This window comes from Salvelinus namaycush, chromosome 12, assembly GCF_016432855.1.
Source record: "Salvelinus namaycush isolate Seneca chromosome 12, SaNama_1.0, whole genome shotgun sequence".
NCBI lineage: Eukaryota > Metazoa > Chordata > Actinopteri > Salmoniformes > Salmonidae > Salvelinus > Salvelinus namaycush.
In genome coordinates this window covers 41221396-41245781 of record NC_052318.1, presented here as the reverse complement: position 1 = coordinate 41245781, position 24386 = coordinate 41221396, and the positions used below count along the sequence as shown (strand labels likewise).

The 24386-nt window shown below is 44.3% G+C and overlaps 1 protein-coding gene across 1 annotated transcript in view; it reads left to right on the top strand.

Annotated features, from left to right (window-relative positions):
* Positions 1–23316, top strand: part of LOC120057226 (AMME syndrome candidate gene 1 protein-like) — a 29738-nt gene extending 6422 nt beyond the window's left edge. Inside the window, exons 2-6 of the mRNA XM_039005760.1 lie at positions 6256–6366; positions 20641–20755; positions 21588–21678; positions 21805–21901; positions 22208–23316. Coding sequence (XP_038861688.1) covers positions 6256–6366; positions 20641–20755; positions 21588–21678; positions 21805–21901; positions 22208–22322 — 529 coding nt within the window. The 3' untranslated portion in view covers positions 22323–23316. The remainder of the gene's footprint in view (positions 1–6255; positions 6367–20640; positions 20756–21587; positions 21679–21804; positions 21902–22207) is intronic.
* The last annotated feature ends 1070 nt before the right edge of the window (positions 23317–24386 follow it).

The following is a 24386-nucleotide window of genomic DNA, read 5'->3' as shown; positions in this document are numbered from 1 at the left end:
CCTCTCCAAATGTACCCCCACTTGCGTTAGCCCGTAAGTCCAAAACGGAGACGCGAGTAGTCTGATCCATCCAGGCGAGTGCGTTTACCACCAGGAGGATTCACCTGATCAGGTGGGCGGGACCAGCTCCAGGAGGAAGAGGGTTGTTGCTGTCTTCTGGGCATGGCCCATAACCATGGTTGTATAATAAAGCTGCTCTGCCGGGGCTTAAATGAACGTTAAATTTACCCTTGTACCTCAAGCCTCCAGCTTGGTTTATTCTAGACTACTAGAATGTGTTAGTTGTACTGGGCCTGGTTGTTTCTGCTTGAGGAACTGATGTGAGGAATATGACACCAGTCCCTCCCATCCCCCATCTGATCTCTGCACACACTCCTGCCCACAACACCAGCTCCTCTTGTGACCCATACATTCGTAGCCAAGGGAGTGTAATATGTGCATGCATGTGACTTACAACTATTTTCTTAACTTGGTAGATACTGAGCCAATACAACAATATTGAATCTCCTGAATAGTCGCGCCCCCCCCCCCCCCCACACACACAGTGTGAAAGCTGGCACTGGGCCTGGGATTGTAGTGTAATGTACAATTGTGACTGATGTCATCAGGACTGATTAGTAGTCGGTCTGCAGTGTGAAGGTGGCTGTGTGAACTGGGCTCCAGATGTAGCAATGCGCATGAAAACGCCCCTGCAGCTTTTTCTACTGATTCCACTGTTTGGGATGGCACGGGCCTTCTTTTTATGGGCTGATTGGTACAGAGCAAAGGATTTGAATCAACTCTTAAAACAGGATGTGATGACATAAAACCTATTTATCTGAACTAATGTGTAGGCTTTCCCTTTGTTTGACTTACTGCTTTAAATTAAGACTGAGTGACTAACTGGGCACAGTTAAATATGCTTGACAACGCTTTTTAAAAGCATCCTTTGTTTGATGTACTTTGCAGAGACATAGCGTGTCCTCAGAGTTTGACCTCTGCAGTGCAGAAAGTTGGTTCTCCGACTGGATTCCATCCCAATGTGTTTGTGTGCCCGAGTTGGCAATGGATGAATACCAAATGGGAAGTGACGGATCACCCTTTTACACGTCATTTAATTGAAACCGTTGAGGATGTCTGCTCTTCACTCTTCAGACATAAAGAACAGTCGGGGTGGGGGTTGGTATGGTATGTGAGGATAGCGTTGGCTGTGGGTGTGTGGGGAATGGGTGATGAGTGGAACCGTCAAGGTCACAGTATGGCACGTGATGCGATAGGACAACCCTTTAGTATGTGGCCGGCAGGCTGGGATTACTGTTCAGAATTGGCACACTGAACCGAGTGGGACATCTGGGAGAGTAGAGCGAGAGGAAAAAGAGCCTGAATAGCGCGATGAGCACCTTTTTATAGGTGCCCAGAGAATAGCGTTACAGCATCTGAATGTACATCTTCAGTGGACAGAAAGACCATCATGCTGCTCGGTTGATACCTGCCTGAACATTGAAGACAATTTTCTGGTTTCTAGCCGATTAAACACAGGCCAACTTCGCAGTCTCCCTTTCATATCTGCCCTATTGTCCTTTTTTAAAAAAAAATCATCGCTCCACCATGGGGTTTTAGACAGATTTTCGTTTGCTTAGACCTCATGGTGTGATTTGATTCATCAGCAGTTTATTAATAGAAATCAATGTTTACTCGCACGAGTCTGGCTTTTTTTAATACACTGAACCCATCAACCCTGGCTGCATGTCAAAAATGTACTCCGTCGACCCATCCCTCCAGAACACACACCATAGAAGAAGGTTTACTTAGCAGGCACAACTGACCGACCGCTCACTCATGAGACCCATCATGGATTCTTGTCAGGAAAATATCTGATAGACAAATGTTCTAACTGAAAAAATTATTTCAGTTTTGAAATGGAACTCCTGCTTTTGTCAGACCAGTGGAAGACTATTGATAAATGTGTTCTTTCACCCCTCAGAGTGGTGCTTGGGGCAACAACTGAAGCTCTTGTTGGCTGTCCTTGCCTCTGCCTTCGTTTTCCCATTTGGCTCACACCACGGCCTCTCTCAGGCTGCTGCTCACCTTGTTTGCCAAGGGGTTCCTCGGCCAGATTAAAAGCGATTCATCTTGAGGGAGCTGCAGGCTAGCCTGACTGACTCACTGACTGGCTGTCTGGAGGAACTTGTCTCTCTGAAGTCATCCCATTACATCAGAGCTAAAGTTGTCTGTCTGCCTCTCCAGAGATCACTTCTTATTAGGATCGACTGACATCAATCTGTCTTTCGTTTCCCCCTCTCTCAAGCATGTTTATGCGACGCATCCGTCTCTCACACACACTCACTCTGACAGATTTTTCTGTTGTGCAGTCTCTCGCTCTCTCTCCTACCTATCTCCAGTCTTCTTTCAGACTGAAGGTCACTGTGAAGTGGTTGTCCACCGTTCTGTTTTTTTTCAGACACTTATCGAGTGCTGTCTGTGCAGTCCAGAGAGGAGTGGATTTAAATGTAGATTGGCTGATCCTCAGTTTTGATTATTCGGATCCCCGTTAGCCGACGCCAATGGCGACAGCTAGTCCTCTCTCTAAACAGATCTTGCTGATAAAAATGTTGATTAGTAAGCAACACCTCCTTTCCTCACTCTGTATAATTTTCTCTCCCAAGACCATCTTTCCTCCCTCCCCCATGCATTGCCCTGGCTTTTAAATATACACTATATATATATACAAAAGTATGTGGACACCCTTTCAAATTAGTGGATTTGGCTTTTTCAGACACACCTGTTGCGGACAGGTGTATAAAATCGAGCACACAGCCATGCAATCTCCACAGACAATACATTGTCAGTAGAATGGCCTTACTGAAGAGCTCAGTGACTTTCAACGTGGTACCATCACAGGATGCCACCATTACAACAAGTCAGTTTGTCAAATTTCTGCCCTGCTAGAGCTTCCCCGGTCAACTGTAAGGGCTGTTATTGTGAAGTGGAAACGTGTAGAAGCAACAACAGCTCAGCTGTGAAGTGGTAAGCCACACAAGCTCACAGAACGGGACAGACGAGGGCTGAAGCGCGTAGTGCGTAAAAATCATCTGTTATCGTTCTCTGGAGTGATGAATCACGCTTCACCATCTGGCAGTCCAACGGAAGAATCTGGATTTGGCAAATGCAAGGAAAACGCTACCTGCCCCAATGCATAGTGTCAACTGTAAAGTTTGGTGGAAGAGGAATAATGGTCTGGGGTTGTTTTCCATGGTTCGGGCTAGGCCCCTTAGTTCAATTGAAGTGAAATCTTAACGCTACGGCATACATTCTAGACGATTCTGTGGTTCCAACGACAATGCCCCGTGCACAAAGCAAGGTCCATACAGATATGGTTTGTTGAGATCAGTGTGGAAGAACTTGACTGTTCTTGTGGCTAAATGAAAGCAAGTCCCTCAGCAATGTTCCAACATCTAGTAGAAAGCCTTCCCAGAAGAGTGGAGGCTGTTATAGCAGTAAAGGGGGGACCAACTCCATATTAATGCCCATGATTTTGGAATGAGGTGTTTGACGAGCAGGTGTCCACATACTTCTGGTCATGTACATGAAGTCATGAACCTCAAAGGCGTTGATATTAAGAATAGTTCTATTTCATTTTTCTGGCCCTCTCTTTACAATGGTCATCATGAAATATATATCTACCTCTACAAGTTGCTCTGTTCAACAGCTGTATCTTCTTCTGGAGAACTAAGTTGATACTGTAGACTGGAGATGCCTATTTATACTCAGCTCTGATCATAGACATCTGCTTAGCTGTGAATGAGGCTGGAACCCTTTCATCGTCTTCCTATCTGCCCAGATTGTGACTTAGTAATGTCTGTACAAACATAGTGTATTAACCTAGGCAAGGGTCTGCCTTTTGTGTTGGGCTATATATTTCTTTTGATATGCTGTGTGTATATATACTTAGCTAGCGACAGTAATCCTGGGGTTTATTGAGAAAAGGTCTTGTGATTTTAGGGCAAAGAGGTGGAGCTGCTGCCAGGCTTTTAGTGGATTAGTTGGACACCCTAATCTGCAGTATTTCCTGCATATGAGGATCTTGTGTCGATGTGTTAAACATGTATGTTTTAGTGTTTTGTTGGCAAGAGACTAACCATAACAAGGCGATCAGTTTACAGAAAAGGCAAAGTAGTATATCGGTTGGTGCAAGGAAATGTTCTTGACTGCTGCCTCATTTGTCTGTCTGTCTCAAATGGATTTTGTCTCCCAATGGGCAGTCGAGCTCGAAATGTGGTGCTGACTAAGTCCAAATGGCCGTAATTAGAGGACAGAGTAAACTGGACAGGTTTTCACAGCCACAGAGCTGCTTTGAAGGAAAATTTTAACTTTTTTTTATCCAGAGAACACCTGAATGTAAAACAGAGATGATCTCTCTAACAGCAAAATACACTGAACAAAAATGTAAATACAACACGTGTTGGTACCATGTTTCATGAGCTGAAATAAAATATCCCAGAAGTGTTCCATACACACAAAGCTTATTTCTCAAAAATGTGGTACACAAATGTGTTTATATCCCTGTTAGTGAGCATTTTTCCTTTGCCAAGAGAATCCATCCACCTGAAAGGTGTGCCATATCAAGAAGCTGATGAAACAGCATGATCAGTACACAGGTGCACCGTGTGATAGGGACAATAAAAGGCCACACTAAAAGGTGCAATTTTGTCACACAACACAGTGCCACAGATGTCGCAAGTTGAGGGAGTGCGCAATTGGCATGCTGACTGCAGGAATGTCCACCAGAGCTGTTGCCCGAGAATTGAATGTTAATTTCTTTTACCATAAGCCGCCTCCGTCATTTTAGAGAATTTGGCAGTACGTCCAACCGGCCTCAACCGCAGACCACGTGTATGGCTAGTGGTTTGCTGATGTCAACGTTGTGAACAGAGTGCTCCATGGTGGCGGTGGGGTTATGGTATGGACTGGCATTAGCTACGGACAACGAACACAATTGCATTTCATCTTTAGCAATTTGAATGCACATAGATATTGTAATGAGATCCTGAGGCCCATTGTTGTGCCATTCATCCGCCACCATCACCTCATGTTTCAGCATGATAATGCACGGCCCCATGTCGCAAGGTTCTGTATATAATTCCTGGAAGCTGAAAATATTCCAGTTCTTCCATGGCCTGCATACTCACCAGACATGTTACCAATTGAACATGTTTAGGATGCTCAGGATTGACGTGTACAACAGCGTGTTCCAGTTTCTGCAAATATCCAGCAACTTCGCACAGCCATTGAAGAGGAGTGGGACAACATTCCACAGGCCGCAATCAACAGCCTGATCAACTCTTTGGAGGAGATGTGTCACGCTGCATGAGGCAAATAGAAATAGGCCATAGAAACCCATTTCATGAAGCTCCCGACGAACACTTCTTGTGCAGACGTTGCTTCCAGAGGTAGTGAGTGTTGCAACCGAGGACAAACGATTTTTACACACTTCAGCCCTCGGTGGTCCTGTTCTCTGAGCTTGTGTGGCCTACCACTTTGCGGCTGAGCTGTTGTTGCTCCTAGACGTTTCCACTTCACAGTAACCGCACATACAATTGACCGGGCAGCTCTAGCAGGGCAGAAATTTGAACTGACTTATGAAGGTGGCATCCTATGACAGTGCCACGTTGAAAGTCACTGAGCTCTTCAGTAAGGCCATTCTACTGCCAGTGTTTGTCTATGGAGATTGCATGGCGGTGTGCTCGGTTGTATACACCGGTCAGCAACGGGTGTGGCTGAAAAAGCCGAATCCACTAATTTCAAGGGGTGTCCATATATTTTTGTATGTATAGTGTATCTGTGACCAACAGATGCATATTTGTTTTGCCGGTCATGTGAAATCCATAGATTACGGCCTAATACATTTATTTCAACTGACTGATTTCCTTAATTTAACTAACTCAGTAAAATCTTTGGATTTGTTCCATGTTGCATTTATTTTTGTTCAGTATATAACAGAATGTAGCCATCTTATTTTTAGTACTTGCTACACGTTGTCAATCAATATGTGTCAGTGAAATGTTAGGTGAGGAAAACCCTTTGTCGGTGTCCAATATCACCACTAGGAATGTGAGAAATCAATGTAAATATTGTCTCAATTGTTTTTCTCAACCCTAAGTGGGTCCTGAATCTTCAAATTAACACCCAATAGAGGGTAGGCCTAGTTTTTACATGATGTTCTAATGTGTTCAACTCTAAAGGTCCCAACATTATCTTCCCTTCTTTCTCTTTCAGCCCGCTGTTCGTCACATGGAAAATAGGCAGAGACAAGCGGTTGAGGGGATGTATAGGTACATTTTCTGCCATGAACCTGCACTCAGGACTCAGGGAGTACACCCTTACCAGGTAAGCCTCTCTCTTGATCATCATGCCCAGAGGTCCAAGCCTGTACTGCTCTTTCCTTTAGGCTAAACCACTGCAGTCAGGCTTTTTCTCCAAACAAAAGTCTCCCTCAGTGGAAGTTAAAAGTAGAGCAGCTGGTTCCGACCCGTCAAGCGCTATGAGGCGGAGGGTGGTGAGCAGTGACGGGGGAGACGAGTGTAGGCGCTAGCAGACGCACCGTGTCTGTGTTATCTCCCTGTAGTCTGCTGGGATATCTCCGGAGGGACTGGCTGACTGTCACACTTTTGCCTCATAGGCATGAACAACAACATAGAGGAAGGGAATGAGGGATGATGACAAATCCTTTTTGTGGTATTGAAGTAAAAAAATAAATATCTGGGTGTGAAGTGGATTTATCTTTTGTGTTTGTTCTTATTATTCCGTCACTGAAAGACCCCCGCCATCAGAGTAACAATTCTGCTTTGTTGGATTATGTAAGGAAAGGGCTCATTGATCGGGGACAAACGGCATACCAGCTGGACAGGAAAAAATGACTGTTTGAATGGGCAGGGGAGGGGGTGCACATAAGGCTGAGCTGTAGCTCTCTATTGCTTTCTCACACACATATAGTGACATACACACTCACTCACAGACACACACTGACATCTGGAACTGGGCTCCTATTGGCTACAAGTTAAGACTCCTGCCAGCCTCCTATTGGCCAGCGCTGTTGCTAGGATGATTCCACACTGAGGCCTACAGAGGAGGTGATGCACTGCAACAGAGAGATCAATCTTTCTGCTGTTACAGCAAATGTCAAGTTGGACTCGACAAAATCAATTCATTTATTTGATCTGATAACATAGAAGCCCTTACAATAGCATTTCAGCAACAAAACTTTTTTTTAGTTGACATGCAGAGTTTCCTGTAGCTTTTGTTTTTTAAGTTCATCGTAGGTAGTCAAGGTTCAAGGATAATGCTTTTTAAAGTTTCTTCTGTGGACTGAACTGTACCTAGGTACCACAAATTTCAGCCCTCCCGTTTTCTTTTTAGTTTTTAGAGGGGGAGAGCAGCGTGTTGTCAGGGGGAACCAAAAAACAGGGCGAAGCGTCCAGATGAGGATGCCAGTAAAGCTGAGGGTTTTCTTCACTCAGTATGAATGCCTTCGCACGAATGTCATTAGTGAGGCTTGGGTTTCTTCTGGGGAAAAAGGGGGCCTTTTTATATTCAACTCTAACAGTAATGTTATAAATATTACTGTCTTCTTTGATCAAAAGAAGGATAATCCTTCATGTTTTACATTTACATTTAAGTCATTTAGCAGACGCTCTTATCCAGAGCGACTTACAAATTGGTGCATTCACCTTATGATATCCAGTGGAACAGCCACTTTACAATAGTGCATCTAAATCTTTTAAGGGGGGGGGGGGGGGGGGGGGGTTAGAAGGATTACTTTATCCTATCCTAGGTATTCCTTAAAGAGGTACTTTTACATGCAAAAGTAATTATGCTATGATTTTCTAGCTTGTTTGTCTGAAAATAGCTGTATCTGATCATGTATTTTGCTGAGCCGAACAGACAGGGCAGCTTTAGTTTCTGTCTCAGAGCTCATGCTAACTTAACCCATGGTCGTTTTTTGTTTTCAGACACTTTTCCCTCCAGCTGCATTCCAGGGAGATCTCATTATTATTCTCATTATTCAAATTTGAAGATCTCATAATGCCATAATCTCACCAGGCAGAACAGAATGCATGCTTAGGAAGATGTTATTGTGTCAAACACACAGTTCGTTTCTGACTGTGCCTTTTCAATCCTCCCAACAAACAATTGTGGTTCGCCTCTGCTGCTGATACCTTTTTGAAACCAATGTTTTAAATAATGTTTTCAAAGAGGAGAATGTCCATGGCTGAGGGAGAGAATGATTATTATACAGTTGCCTGGAAGCCGCTATTGTACCAAGTAAGCCATGTCCTATAATTATCCAGTTAATGTTTCGGGAATTTAGGCTATACCTCAGCAATTCTACAGAACACCCCTCCCACTCTTACCATATACAAAACTATAACAAGGAGCTTGTGTGTGTGTGTTTTCAGTTATGTGTACGTCAAAGGACATTTGGTGCTGAATAAATCATGCAACACATGCACATCCAGAGGAGGAACAGCCCCAGGGACTTCCAGGAAGGTTTTACCTCCCTGAGAGATGCTGCTCAGTGCTCAGCCTGGCTCTCAGACATGTATGTAACTCATTTACACTGTCATGGCCAGTTCAGATGCAGCTTTGCCTGTTTAAAGGGCCCCAACAGTCATTCTGATTGACATGTAAAATAGCCTTTTGTGTGACTAAAACATCACACACACAATTTGTCTGATTTAAAATGTTCAACATTTGAGAAAAAGTACTTATTCTCTCATGTCAAACTACCAGGAAGTCTGAAAAGACAGACTGGGCTAATGTGGCGGGGGAGCTCACCTTGACTTGGTTATTATCAAGCAACAGCCACTTTACAATAGTGTATCTAAATCTGCAGTGTTGCTGCGAGATTATCTCAAGGAAATCTGCTGATACACAAAGCAGCTCACATTGTTTTCGCAAATTATTAGTTTATCGTGTTTGGTTAACAGCATCAATATAGACAATGTTGACCATATAATTTAGCTAACTAGCCCAAATAGAATTGTCAGCAGTGTTTATCAAGCTAACTAGGTAGTTCATCTTGGACAATTTTACTTTCAAATCAAATTTTATTTGTCACATGCTTTGTGAAAGAAAGGTGTAGACTTAAAGTGAAATGCTTACTTCACAACAATAAAAGAAAAAGAAAAAAAGAAGTTGAAATGTAAAAAAAAAAAAATCATAACACATAGAATAAATACACAATAAGTAATGATAACTTGGCTATATATGCAGGGGTACGAGGTAGAGGTAGATATGTACATATAGGTAGGGATAAAGTGACTAGGCACCGGGATAGATAATAATCAGTAACAGCAGCTTATGTGATGAGTCAAAAGACTTAGTGCAGATATTCCGGGTAGCTAATAGTTTGCTAAATAACTGTCTTATAGCTTGGGGGTAGAAGCTGTTCAGGGTCCTGTTAGTTCTGGGAACCGCTTGCTGTACAGGTGAGCGTCTGGGTACATTTCCAGGATGAAGCTCCCGATCAACAGTCATTGTGCTGATGTTGCTTCCAGAGGCAGTTTGGAACTCGGTAGTGAGTGTTGCAACTGAGGACAGACGGTTTTACATGCTTCAGCACTTGTCAGTCCCGTTCTGTGCACTTGTGTGGCCTACCACACAAGCGGGCAGAAATTTGACCGACTGACTTGTTGGAAAGGTGTCATCCTATGACAGTGCCACGTTGAAAGCTATTGAGCTCTTCAGTACGGCCATTCTATTGCCAGTGTTTGTCTATGGAGATTGCATGGCTGTGTGCACGATTTTTATACACCTCTCAGCAACGGGTGTGACTGAAATAGCCGAATCCACTAATTTGAAGGGGTGTCCACATACTTTCACATATACAGTACCAGTCAAAAGTTCAGACCCACCTACTCATTCAAGGGTTTTTCTTTGTTTTTACTAAACTCAGCAAAAAAAAGAAACGTCCCTTTTTCAGGACCCTTTCAAAGATAATTCGTAAAAATCCAAATAACTTCTCAGATCTTCATTGTAAAGGGTTTAAACACTGTTTCCCATGCTTGTTCAATGAACCATAAACAATTAATGAACATGCACTTGTGGAACGGTCGTTAAGACACTAACAGCTTACAGACGGTAGGCAATTAAGGTCACAGTTATGAAAACTTAGGACACTAAAGCTGACTTTGAAAAAGAAAGATGCCCAGGGTCCCTGCTCATCTGCGTGAATGTGCCTTAGGCATGCTGCAAGGAGGCATGAGGACTGCAGATGTGGCCATGGCAATAAATTGCAATGTCCGTACTGTGAGACGCCTAAGACAGCGTTACAGGGAGACAGGACGGACAGCTGATCATCCTCGCAGTGGCAGACCACGTGTAACAACACCTGCACAGGATCGGTACATCCGAACATCACACCTGCGGGACAGGTCAGGATGGCAACAACTGCCCGAGTTACACCAGGAACGTACAATCCATCAGTGCTCAGACTGTCCGCAATAGGCTGAGAGAGGCTGGACTGAGGCTTGTAGGCCTGTTGTAAGGCAGGTCCTCACCAGACATCACCGGCAACAACGTCGCCAATGGCCACAAACCCACCGTCGCTGGACCAGACAGGACTGGCAAAAAGTGCTCTTCACTGACAAGTCGCGGTTTTGTCTCACCAGGGGTGATGGTCGGATTCGCGTTTATCGTCGAAGGAATGAGCGTTACACCGAGGCCTGTAATCTGGAGCGGGATTGATTTGGAGATGGAGGGTCTGTCATGGTCTGGGGCGGTGTGTCACAGCATCATCGGACTGAGCTTGTTCTCATTGCCTGCAATCTCAACGCTGTGCGTTACAGGGAAGACATCCTCCTCCCTCATGTGGTACCCTTCCTGCAGGTTCATCCTGACATGACCCTCCAGCATGACAATGCCACTAGCCATACTGCTCGTTCTGTGCGTGATTTCCTGCAAGACAGGAATGTCAGTGTTCTGCCATGGCCAGCGAAGACCCCGGATCTCAATCCCATTGAGCACGTCTGGGACCTGTTGGATCGGCGGGTGAGGGCTAGGGCCATTCCTCCCAGAAATGTCTGGGAACTTGCAGGTGCCTTGGTGGAAGAGTGGGGTAACATCTCACAGCAAGAACTGGCAAATCTGGTGCAGTCCATGAGGAGGAGATGCACTGCAGCACTTAATGCAGCTGGTGGCCACACCATATACTGACTTACTTTTGATTTTGACCCCCCCCCCCTTTGTTCAGGGACACATTATTCCATTTCTGTTAGTCACATGTCTGTGGAACTTGTCCAGTTTATGTCTCAGTTGATGAATCTTATGTTCACACAAATATTTACACAAATATTTATACAATATATACAATATTTACGCAGTTGACAGTGAGAGGACATTTCTTTTTTTGCTGAGTTTATTTTCTGCATTGTAGAATAATAGTGAAGACATCAAAACTATGAAATAACACACATGGAATCATGTAGTAACCAAGAAAGTGTTAAACAAATAAAAATATATTTGAGATTCTTCAAAGTATCCATCCTTTGCCTTGATGATAGCTTTGCACACGCAAAGCTGTCATCAATGAACAATCTAAAATAAACAAATCCAAATATATTTTTTATAACACTTTTTTGGTTACTACATGATTCCATATGTGTTATTCCATAGTTTTGATATCTTCACTATTATTCTACAATGTAGAAAATAGTACAAATAAAGAAAAACCCTTGAATGAGTAGGTTGGTCTTGACTTTTGACTTGTAGTGTGTGTGTGTGACAATCAATGATGTCAATCAATGATGCCGGGGCGGCAGGGTAGCCTAGTGGTTAGAGCGTTGGACTAGTAACCGAAAGGTTGCAAGTTCAAATCCCCGAGCTGACAAGGTACAAATCTGTCGTTCTGTCACTGTTCCTAGTCCGTCATTGAAAATAAGAATTTGTTCTTAACTGACTTGCCTAATTAAATAAAGGTAAAACAAATAAAAAAGAAGTTTGTATGATTCTCCCGTTTGGCATGTCTCTTGATGTAATGACACTACAACAGTGTCAGAGTATCGGGCAACTATCCACCATGCTTTTGTTCCATGCTGGCTAAAGACCAAATAACTAGCTTACTGCAGGGGGGAGGGGAGAACCAGTAACTTTATGATCAAACTTTATCATTGTACAAGCAACAGTAAAAGGAAATAAGGCGGTATCTAATTTTATGCAAAGTGTATTACATTTGGTTATTGTTTTAGTCATATTATATCTTAAACATCTTTGTCAGGGTTAGCGAGCGTTAACCATTCTGATGGCCTCAGAATGGTTAAACAATTCATTAAAGAATGCATTCATGTTATAGTGGCTGGGTACAAGCGGTTTCAATGTTTCTCTGTCTATGTGTGTTCCTCACGTGATCTGCTTTTGTGCCAAAAGGGCCTTGCTGCAAAGCTTCACCCGCCCAATGATCTGTCATGCACCGTAGGAATGTCATACATTAGTGTGTGTTTGCTGTACTGTTTTATATATACTATGAAGTAACTGACCACGTTTGGGAGGTCAAGCTCATCAATTCTCTCATCACTTCCATCATTTATCTTTGGGACCATAGATCCATTCATTGTAGCAACCGGTATTAAACATATTCAAATATTTAGTTGATAGATGACAATCGGATCACTGTTTGGCATCCATCTGGTATTATACTGTGTTTTATGGATGAGCCTCAGCAGTGTAGGTCTGTAGAGAATAAACTGCTTAGTATCCTGCTCCACCTCTCACTGTTAGAGGATCTTACAAAGCATGTTGTGTCTCTGTAATGTGTTATGCGTGCTGTCCAGAGCAGCCATTTTGTAGAGAGTTAGATCATCGGTTTGTTTTAGTAGACGGCCCTCGTGCTCTGAAACTACCAGCCAGGCAGACTTGTCACGTCCCTGTTGTACTCCCCTCTCTCTCTGCTAGTACTGGAACTGGTGATGACTGCACCAGCAAAGGAATGTGGACACATCAACTTAGTGGATGCAGTGTTGTTTGTATTCAGCTATAGGCCTAAATGTAGCTTAGAAACGTGAACATGTGTGAAACACAGGCTTGGCTTAATACTATTTGGATAAAAGGGTCAGCTCAGGAAAACTACAGGTTTATTTGTATAATGACTCATCTGATACTGAGGGTAAGCCTCACTACTCTCCTGTAGTTCCAGAGGTATGTGGGCAATGTTTGTGTGTGCATCCATATTGAGTCTACTGTCTGAGGAATATTTGCCAACCCTGCCCCTCTAATCAATCAGTTTGATCTGCTGCTCTGCCACCAGCAGCACGAAGCATTCCCCTCTCTCCCATGGAATCTTTCAAGGGAGCTGCAGAGAATGGATGCAACACGGGCATTAGAATAATTTCTCCAGCCATGGCTGTTGTTTAGCCACTGAGACTCTTAGAGCCGATGTCATAGCTGGTCAGGACATTATAGAATGTGGGTGGACTGTCTATAATCCTGTTTATCGTGACGAAAATGATCATGTTTTCCACCCACCTCGCCATGAACCATGTTGTTAACACAGGAAATGGCAGGACCAGTGAAACACGAGAAAGGACAGATATTGGGAGGGCCTGACTCGTAGGGGATGTGTAATTTGTTGCTAAGGGCCTCTGGGTAATGAAGGATGACCAGCTGAATGCTCTAGAGTTTAGATTGTAGCCTCAAGTGTTTTAGTTGAGGCTTAGCTGTTTGTTCTGTAGTTGGGTGCTGTGTTGTCTTTCTCAATAGACGAAATGATACTCACATATACACAGAAATGGGTTCCCTGGACTCCGCCTTAGCTGACCCTGTAATCGAATCAAATTGTATTTGTCACATGCGCCGAATGCCTCAGGTATTATCGTGAAATGCTTACTTACGAGCCCTTAACCAAGAATGCAGAGTTTTTAAAAAGTAAGAATTTGCTGAATAACCTAAAGGAAAAATTTTAATAAAATAGCGATAACAAGGCTATATACAAGATAATGGGTACGAGCTTGTCGAGGTAATTGATTTATGTACATGTAGGTAGGGGTAAAGTGACAAGGCATAAATAGTAAACAGAGTAGCAGCAGTGGAGTGTCAGTGTGAGTTTGTGGATAGAGTCCAGTGAGTGTACATCGAGCCTGTGCAAGAGCGTCAGTACAAAAACGAAGCTATGTATAAGAATAAAATAAGGGGGTCAATGCAAATAGTCCTTTTGGCCTTATGGCTTTGGGGTAGAAGCGCTATGGTGCCGCTTGTAGCAGAGAACAGTCTGACATTTTTAGGGCCTTCCTCTGACACCGCCTGGTATAGACGTCCTGGATGGCAGGAAGCTTGGCCCCAGTGATGTACTGGGCCGTACGCACTACCCTCTGTATGCCGAGTAGTTGCCATACCAAGCGGGGATGCAACCAGTCAGTATTCTCTCGATGGTGCAGCTGTAAAAGTTTTTGAGGAGCTGAGGTCCCTTGCCAAATCTCTTCAGCCTCCTGAGGGGGAATAGGTGTTGTCGTGCCGTCTTCAGCCTCCTGAGGGGGAATAGGCGTTGTCGTGCCCCCTTCATGACTGCTTGGGTGTGTTTGGACCATGATAGTTCCTTAGTGATGCGGACACCAAGGAACATGAAGCTCTCGACCTGCTCCATTACAGCCCTGTCGACGTGAATGGGGGTGCACTCGGCCCTCCTTTTCCTGTAGTCCACGATCAGCTCCTTTGTCTTGCTCACGTTGTGGAAGAGGATGACCTGGCACCACACTGCCAGGTCTCTGACCTCCTCCCTTTTGGCTGTCTCGTCGAAGTTGATCAGGCCTACCACCGTTGTGTCGTTGGCAAACTTAATGATGGTGTTGGAGTCGTGCATGGCCACGCAGTCATGGGTGAACAGGGAGCCAGGAAGGGACTAAGCACGCACCCCTGAGGGGCCCCTGTGTTGAGGGTCAGCGTGGCAAATGTGTTGTTGCCAATCCTCACCACCTGGGGGTGTCCCGCCAGGAAGTCCAGGATCCAGTTGTGGAGGGAGGTGTTCAGTTCCAGGGTCCTTAGCTTAGTGATGAGCTTGGAGGGCACTATGATGTTGAAAGCTGAGCTGTAGTCAATGAACAGCATTCTCACGTAGGTGTTCCTTTTGTCCAGATGGGAAAAGGCAGTGTTGGAGTGCAATAGAGATTGCGTCAATCCTTGGATATGTTGGGGCGGTATGCATATTGGAGTGCGTCCAGGGTTTCTGGGATGATGGTGTTGATGTGAGCCATGACCAGCCTTTCAAAGCATTTCATGGCTACAGATGTGAGTGCTACGGGCGGTAGTCATCTAGGAAGTTTACCTTGGCGTTTTTGGGCACAGGGACTATGGTGTTCTCTTTGAAACATGTTGGTATTACAGACTGGGTCAGGGAGAGGTTAAAAATGTGAAGTGAAGACACTTGCCAGCTGGTCAGCGCATGTTCTGAATACGTGTCCTGGTAATCCGTCGGACCCTGCGGTCTTGTGAATATTAACTTGTTAAAAAAGTCTTACTGTCAGACAATGTGTGATCATGCTACGGAGAGCACAGTTGCCCAGAACAGCTGGTGCTCTCATGCATAGTTCAGTGTTGCTTGCCTCAAAGTGAGCATAGAAGGCATTTAGCTTGTGTGGTAGGCTTGCGTCACTGGGCAGCTCGGGGCTGGGTTTCCCTTTTGTAATCCGTGATAGTTTGCAAGCTCTGCCACATCCGACTAGCGTCAATCGGTGTAGTAAGAGTCGATCTTAGTCCTGTATTGATGCTTTGCCTGTTTGATGGTTCGTCGGAGGGCGTAGCGGGATTTCTTACAAGCATCCGGATTAGTGTCCCAGTCCTTGAAACTGCCAGCTCTAGTCTTTAGCTCATTGCGGATGTTGCCTGTAATCAATGGCTTCTGGTTGGGATATGTATGTACGGTCACTGTGGGGACTACGTCGTCGATGCACTTATTAATGAAGCCGGTGACGGATGTGGTAAACTCCTCAATGCTATCGGATAAATCCCGGAACATATTCCAGTCTGTGCTAGTGAAACAGTTCTGTAGCTTAGCATCCGCTTCTTCGGACCACTTCCATATTGAGCGTGTCACTAGTACTTCCTGTTTTGAGTATTTACTTGTAAGCAGGAATCAGGAGGATCGAATTATGGTCAGATTTGCCAAATGGAGGGTAAGGGAGAGCTTTGTACGTGTGTCTGGAGTAAAGGTGGTCCAGAGGTTTTTTCCCCTCTAGTTGCAAATGTGACATGCTGGTAGAAATCAAGGAAAACGGATTTCAATTTTCCTACATTAAAGTCCCACTGCTGTCTTGTCAGGTCCTCTCTGCTCATCATGCCATCAGCGTGCTCTCGGATCCTGAAAAGTCAATTACTCTGAGAGTTCACTTGCTGTGTGATGTCAGCCACAGACAGTGAGCTGGCCTGTTTTATGTCTTCATTATGTTGCTTCTCTCCGGCGTCTCCCACTAGTAAGAAAAATATCCGGGCCGGTTTCTGCTGAGCTCAGCTTGTCACTCCCAATCCCGGACTGGAAGAAGCAGAGTCCTATTTAACACACTATGGAGGTAAAAGGGATGCTGTTCAGTGTTTTAGTTTGTTGTTACCAAGTGAGTGTTAGTGAAAGCATGTAGAAGAGACAGACCCCTGACAATGCCATCACCACATGGTTATTTCACACTTATGGTTGAATTAGGCAAAGGGTGTGGTATGTTATGGCACATGGACTGTAAGTACGAACTGACTCCATGAATCTGTCTTGTCTGCTGTCATGACACGGGCAGGAAGATGCTGTCTTCATGTGCAGGAACGGTTGCAACTTGCAGCAGTCTTTTGTTAGGGTGGAGTGGGGGAGAGGGAGGAAAAATTAGAATCCCAGGTGGGGGTGGAAATGAAGTCTGTGGGTCCAGCCAATATGGAGACGCACCTACCAACAAGTCATTTATATTTTACATCCCCACAGATGGGCTGTTTCTGAAGCTGTTTTATTTTTACTGCTGTACACACATTTTCTATACATATACTGTCTATACACACCATTATACACTGAGTGTACAAAACATTAAAGACACCTGCTATTTCCATGACATACTGGCCAGGGGAATCCAGGTGAAGGCTATACTCACTTATTGATGTCAGGAGACAGGTTAAAGAAAGATTTTTAAGCCTTGAGACAATTGAGACATTGATTGTGTATATGTGCCATTCGGGTGGTGAATGGGGAAAACAAAATATTTAAGTGCCTTTGAATGAGGTATGGTAGTAGGTGCCAGGTGCACCGATTTGTGTCAAGAACTGCAACGCTGCTGGGTTTGTCACGCTCAAGTTTCCCGTATGTATCAAGAATGGTCCACCACCAAAAGGACATCCAGCCAACTTGACACTGTGGGAAGCACTGGAGTCAACATGAGCCAGCATCCCAGTGGAATGCGTTCAAAACCTTGCCCAACAAATCGAGGCTGTTCTGAGGGCAAAAGGGGGGTGCAACTCAATGTTAGGAAGGTGTTCTTAATGTTTTGTACATAGTGTGTGTATATACAGTACCAGTCAAAAGCTTGGACACACCTACTCATTCAAGGGTTTGTTTAATATATTCTACATTGTAAAATAATTGTAAAGAAATCAAAACTATGAAATAACACATGGAATCATGTAGTAACCAAAAAAGTGTTAAACAAATCAAAATATATTTTAGATTCTTCAAAGTAGCCACCCTTTGTCTTGATGACAGCTTTGCACACTCTTGGCATTCTTTCAACCATCTTCACCTGGTATGCTTTCCAACAGTTTTTGAAGGAGTTCCCACATGCTGAGCACTTGTTGGCTGCTTTTCCTTCACTCTGCAGTCCAACTCATCCCAAACAATCACAATTGGTTTGAGGTCGGGTGATTTTGGAGGCCAGGTCATCTGATGCAGCACTCGGCATCACTCTTCTTCTTGGTCGAATAGCCCTTACACAGCCTGGAGGTGTGCTGGGTCATTGTCCTGTTGAAAAATGATAGTCCCACTAAGCGCAAACCAGATGGGATGGCGTATCGCTGCAGAATGCTGTGGTATCCATGCTGGTTAAGTGTGCCTTGAATTCTAAATAACTCACTGACAGTGTCACCAGCAAAGCACCATCACACCACCTCCATGCTTCACGGTGGGAACCACACATGCATAGTTCATCCGTTCATTTACTCTGTGTCTCACAATGACACAGCGGTAGGAACCAAAACTCTCATATGGACTCATCAGACATATTTCCACCTGTCTCATGTCCATTGCTTGTGTTTCTTGGCCCAGGCAAGTCTCTTCTTCTTATTGGTGTCCTTTAGTAGTGGGTTCTTTGCAGCAATTCGACCATGAAGGCCTGATTCACACAGTCTCCTCTGAACAGTTGATGTTGAGATGTTATTTGGGTTGCAATTTCTGAGGCTGGTAACTCTAATGAACTCATCCTCTGCAGCAGAGGTAACTCTGGGTCTTCCTTTCCTGTGGCGGTCCTCATGAGATATAGTTTCATCATAGCTCTTGATGGTTTTTGCGACTGCACTTGAAGGAACTTTCAAAGTTCTTGAAATGTTCCATATTGATTGACCTTTAGGTCTTAAAGTAATGGGCTGTCGTTTCTCTTTGCTTATTTGAGCTGTTCTTGCCATAATATGGACTTGGTCTTTTACCAAATAGGGCTATCTTCTGTAAACCCCCCCTACCTTGTCACAGCACAACTGATTGGCTCAAACGCATTAAGACAGAAAGAAATTCCACAAATTGACTTTTAACAAGGCACACGTATTCATTGAAATGCACTACCTCATGAAGCTGGTTGAGAGAATGGTAAAAGTGCAAAGCTGTCATCAAGGCAAAGGGTGGCTACTTTGAAGACTCTCATATTTTCATTTGTTTAACAGTTTTTATTATTTTTGGTTACTACATGATTCATAGGGGTGGCAGGTAGCCTAGTGGTTAGAGCATTGGGCCAGTAACCAAAAGGTTGCTAGATCGAATCCCCGAGCTGACAAGGTCAAAATCTGTCGTTCTGCCCCTGAACATTGCAGGGGCATCTGATACAGCAACCTTTCTTATGTGTTATTTTATAGTTTTGTTGTCTTCACTATTATTTTACAATGTAGAAAATTGTAAAAATAAAGAAAAATCCTGGAATGAGGTGTGTTCAAACACACTATTTATATTGTGTGTACTATATGTACACTGTGTGTGTGTGTATGTATGCAGCTCTTCAAATTACTGGATTCGGCAATTTCAGCAACCCCCGTTGCTGATAGATGTATAAAATGTAGCATACAGCGATGGAATCTCCATAGACAAACACTGGCAGTAGAATGGCCTTACTGAAGAGCTCAGTGACTTTCAACCTGGCACCGTCAAAGGATGCCACCTTTCCAACAAGTCACTTAGTCAAATATCTGTCCTGGTCAACTGTAAGTGCTGTTATTGTGAAGTGGAATCTTCTAGCAGCAAAAACGGCTCAGCCACAAAGTGGTAGGCCGCACAAGCTCACAGAATCGGACTGCCGAGTGCTGAAATGCGTAGCGCGTAAAAATTGTCGTCCCTCGGTTGCAACACCCACTACCGATTTCCAAACTGACTCTGGAGGCAACGTCAGCACAATGACTATTCGTTGGGAGCTTCGTGAAATGGGTTTCCATGGCCGAGCACCCGTACACAAGCCTTAGATCGCCATGCCAATGCCAAGCGCCGGCTGGAGAGGTGTAAAGCTCGCCACCATTGGACTCTGGAGCAGTGGAAACGCCTTCTCTGGCGTGACGAATCACGCTTCACCATCTGGCAGTTTTGACGAACGAATCTGGATTTGGCGGGTGCCAGGAGACCACTATCTGTGGCTGAATGGAGCAAATCCCCGCAGAAATGTTCTAACATCTAGTGGAAATCCTTCCCAGAAGAGTGGAGGCTGTTATAGCAGCAAAGGGGGAACCAACTCCATATTAATGCCCATGATTTTGCAATGAGATGTTCAACAAGCAGGTGTCCATATACTTTTGGTCGTGTGTGTAACCTGGGTGGTTCGAGCCCTGAATGCTGATTGGCTGAAAGCTGTGGTATATCAGACCGTACGGGTATGACAAAATATATATATTTTTTTACTGCTCTAATTATGTTGGTAACCAGTTTATAATAGCAATAAGGCACCTCGGGTTTGTGGTATATGGCTGCATTGCGTCGTGCCAAATAACAGCCCTTAGCCGTGGTATATTGGCCAAATACCACACCCACTCTGGCCTTATTACTTAAATATATTCCGGACTCTGACATTGCTCGTGATATTTATTTTTTCTTTTTGGATTATGTGCGTATTATTACTGCACTGTTGGCGCTAGAAACACAAGCGTTTCGCTGCATCTGTGACCAATAAACATAGTTTATTTGATTTGAATTATGGAAGATGTCACTTAATGGCTAATGCCATCTGTCTTCTGAAAGGATAAAGAAATATGCTTGCATGGTTTCCTTATTTAAATGTTCTCTTACCAAAGAGATTTGATCTTTATTTTCATTATAACCATAATGCCCTCGGCTTAGTGTGAGATGAAATGCAAATATAACTTTGGGTAGACATTGTCCTTGATAATCTGTTGGTCTTCCAGTTGGAACTGGTTCAAAGTAATGATGCTTATTTTCGCCCTAAACGTCCCGTGCCTTTGTCTCCACAGTGCCCTTAAAGACAGCCGCTTTCCTCCCATGACGAGGGACGAGCTGCCACGCCTCTTCTGCTCAGTGTCTCTGCTCACCAACTTCGAGGACGTCGGTGATTACCTTGACTGGGAGGTAAGAGACTGAAACAAGACAGGTAGCTATTAATTCATCTTATGCAATACTCTTCAGTCATTGATTTTTAAATTGAAATGAAATAGCCTTCACATATGTGAATCCAGCAGTTTAGATTGCCTGTGCCTCGGAGAGCAGTACACTCCCCACACAGAGCACACTGTAAAAGACAATTTCCAGTGTGAAGTAGAGATGAGAATTGGATACGTCGAGGGCTCTGCTGCAGTGGCACCTTCATGTCCTGAATGAACTGGACCCCATTGCAGCCTTGAGATTCACACTGCAAGGATGATTTAGGCAGACAATCAGCATACACACACACACACACACACACACAGACACAGGCAATATGTGGTGAGGACATAAGCAGTCACCTTGTTGACCCAGAGGGGCTATACTGCAGGTAGTGGGCCCCAGGGGGGTAGGGTGGAACAAGGGTTGTGACATGGGTTGGTGAATTGTGTATCACCTACCGGTTTGGATTATAATGGGAACAATCCTCTGAGCTACCTTGACTGGATCGTGGCCCTGTGCCGAGTGTGCTGGTTTACAGGGACACATCCTGTCTCCTCCATCCATTCACTCTCCTATTACCATGGCCCTCCCCTTCATTCCTCACCCTAAACCTCCAATTCCCTCGCAGCCTCTCACCTCCCCCCCTTTCACACAATATAATCCAGTATGTTAGGCTTAGTGCAGCAAGACATATTTAAACACTCTAGTAGGTTGGACAGTGTGGCCGAAGACATGTAGTTCGCATAGATATTTCTCTCTGTTGGTCCTGTCATTAAAGTGATGTCTCTTCTCTCTCTTGCCTTTCTCTGGTCTGTAGGTGGGTGTTCATGGCATTAGGATAGAGTTTTTCAATGAAAAAGGATCAAAGCGCACCGCCACCTACCTACCAGAGGTCGCAAAAGAGCAAGGTAAGTGGAATCCTGTGTCCACCTTTATGATCTCTGAATGACTGGAGGTGTTTGTTGTAGAGAGAAGTGGTATTCAAGGGGGACATGAAGGGGGATATTCAAGAGGAATCAACCTTCTCTGTGCAGGATGGGACCACATTCAGACCATAGATTCCTTACTACGAAAGGGAGGCTACAAAGCTCCCATCACAAATGACTTCAGGAAGACCATTAAGTTGACCAGGTAAGAGGCTGCTCTCCTTTCACACCGGATGCTGTCTGACTTCCACTGCTGGCTTGGGTTTTGCCTTAAGTGTAAATTCTGGAAGTGGAAGTGTTGCTCACTGCTGGGAATATGTGACTGGTGCATAATTACTGTAGGTGACCCTCCCAAAGCCCACCATGGTCCTGTTTGCCACTGTTCCTACAGGGAGATCAGTGACCGATTACTGCTAGAGCATAGCAGCATTAGGAAGTAGAGATTGTAGTGCCGCTGCCAGGTAAGTTGGGGTAACTGTGCCTTCTCTAACTTCTCTCTCCTCCTGCTCAGGTACCGTAGCGAGAAGATGACGATGAGCTATGCGGAGTACATCGCCCACCGCCAGCACCATCACTATCAGAACGGCACCGGGCATCCTCTACCCCCATACAACCATTATTCCTGACAGCGAGCCGCATGACCAATCACTGAACCTCTCTGCGGACCTTTTCCCAGGAGAGCCCGCCCCCTCCTGGTCTAGCTATCTCTACTACTGTACCATTTTATGATGATAGTTTCCGTTGCCATGCTGACGCTCTCCCAGACGTTGACGTGGCAACGGGTGGCAAAATAAGCATAAATTGATAATGACGAGAAAAAACAAAACTTTTTTTCCTTTTTATCCTCCTATTGATTTAGTTTTTGCAGCATATATATTCATATCTATAACCCCTTTCGTTCATATTTTTGACAAGTAAACGAATACTAGATTTTCTTAAACTTTGATTATTTTCAAAGAATCCTAATCAGGTTTTTGATTCTGTGGATGGAAGCAAGTCATATATGGTGGACTAGTCTTGCATAATGGTATATGCTCATATTTTGTGTAGGCTTTTCTACAGTGTTCCCTTCTATTAGGAAAATGTGTTTTTCTGTTGAATCCCTTCTTAGTAGCCTGATTGACATTGTGTGTATCATGTAGCAAGCCATCAGCAGTTCTGGAATGTTGCATCATTTCCTCAATTTTGCGATTCCTCTCAAAAAAGTATTGACTGTTAAGGTTGGTTTGGCCTTTGTAAACCGTTGTAGTGATGTAATTGAATAGGTGTTGGGACTTGTATACCCAAGATTTTACATTGTGGGGTTGTGATGCCACACAAACAATATTAGCTGGTCTTTATTGCGTTACCCTACAAACCTGTTTGCTTTTCTGTGTGTGGTTAGCTGTTTGTTAAGTGCACATCTGACAGGACATTGACAGTGCTAGATTAAATTAGGAATAGGATCTTGTCAAAATATTTCCCACGATGCTTGACAGAGCCTTTCATTTCCACCCGGTTGTTCATGGTGTTTTTGATAAACACTTCTAGACTTTATTATTATTATTATTATTTTTTAAATTTAACCTTTATTTAACTTGGCAAGTCAGTTAAGAACAAATTCTTATTTACAATGACGGCCTACACGGGCCAATTGTGCGCTGCCCTATGGGGACTCCCAATCATGGCCGGTTGTGATACAGCCTGGATTCGAACCAGGGTGTCTAGTGACGCCTCAAGCACTGAGATGCAGTGGCTTAGACCGCTGCGCCACTCTGTAACTTTAATTGAATTTGTCCGGCTACAGTTATTATTTTCCCTCTCATTAAAACTTGAGAAATGTATGGAGGAAGCCATTTTAGCTTCAAATTAGGTTCTGTTCTTTGTCATTTTGAATCGGGCGAGGAACGAATGTGATCTACAGGGCTGGAGGATGTGGTTGGGTTGGAGAGTTGACTGCAGAGTGCAGATAAATAATGATCCAAGTCATTGACCTCTGAGAAAAAGGCCTTCATCCTGTTATTCCATGCCAGTTGGTTTGAGAGGAAAAACCAATGAATGAGACTTGAGTCTAGTGACGGGCACATGCTAAAACTACTAAAAGCCATATTCTCTTTTTAATGCATGCTTTGTAAGAGTGGTCGGCTTTTGCTGTTTGCTTTTCTCCCCTCTAAGTAACTTCTCTGTGTTTACTTCCTCTACGAGTCAACTTTATTCTGGTGGCTTTGGTCCCAAAAGTTGTTTCCCCTCCGATTGTGCTCTGTGCTTGGTCCTGGTTAGGAATCTGGGCCGTGAGACATTATCTGGCCTTCCTCTAGTTACTCTGTAGACATGGGTTAGCATCAAGGTTTGAACTCCTTTGTCCTGTTTGTGGCCTCCTCACCTCCACTGGTTCGATACCATTTTAACTGAAGCTCGTGGCCACAATGACACTTAATTCTGCTTGATGTAATCAATGTTTACATCCACATATGTTACATGCTTGATGGCTGCCCGGTTGCCATAGATGTGCACTTTCATGTGCTCTCGTCAAACGTTAGGAGCTGCTGTGGAGGCTACTGGACTGAGTAGCTAGCTAACGTTAAACCCCTGGCTCAGATCGTCGTCGGTTGAGTTGTTCAAATCACCCCTCCGTTATTTCCTCTTCATGACATGCTGCTGTTGAGGTGCTTGCTGGTTTCAGGACAAGTTACTCTCCATCTCTGTGCCAC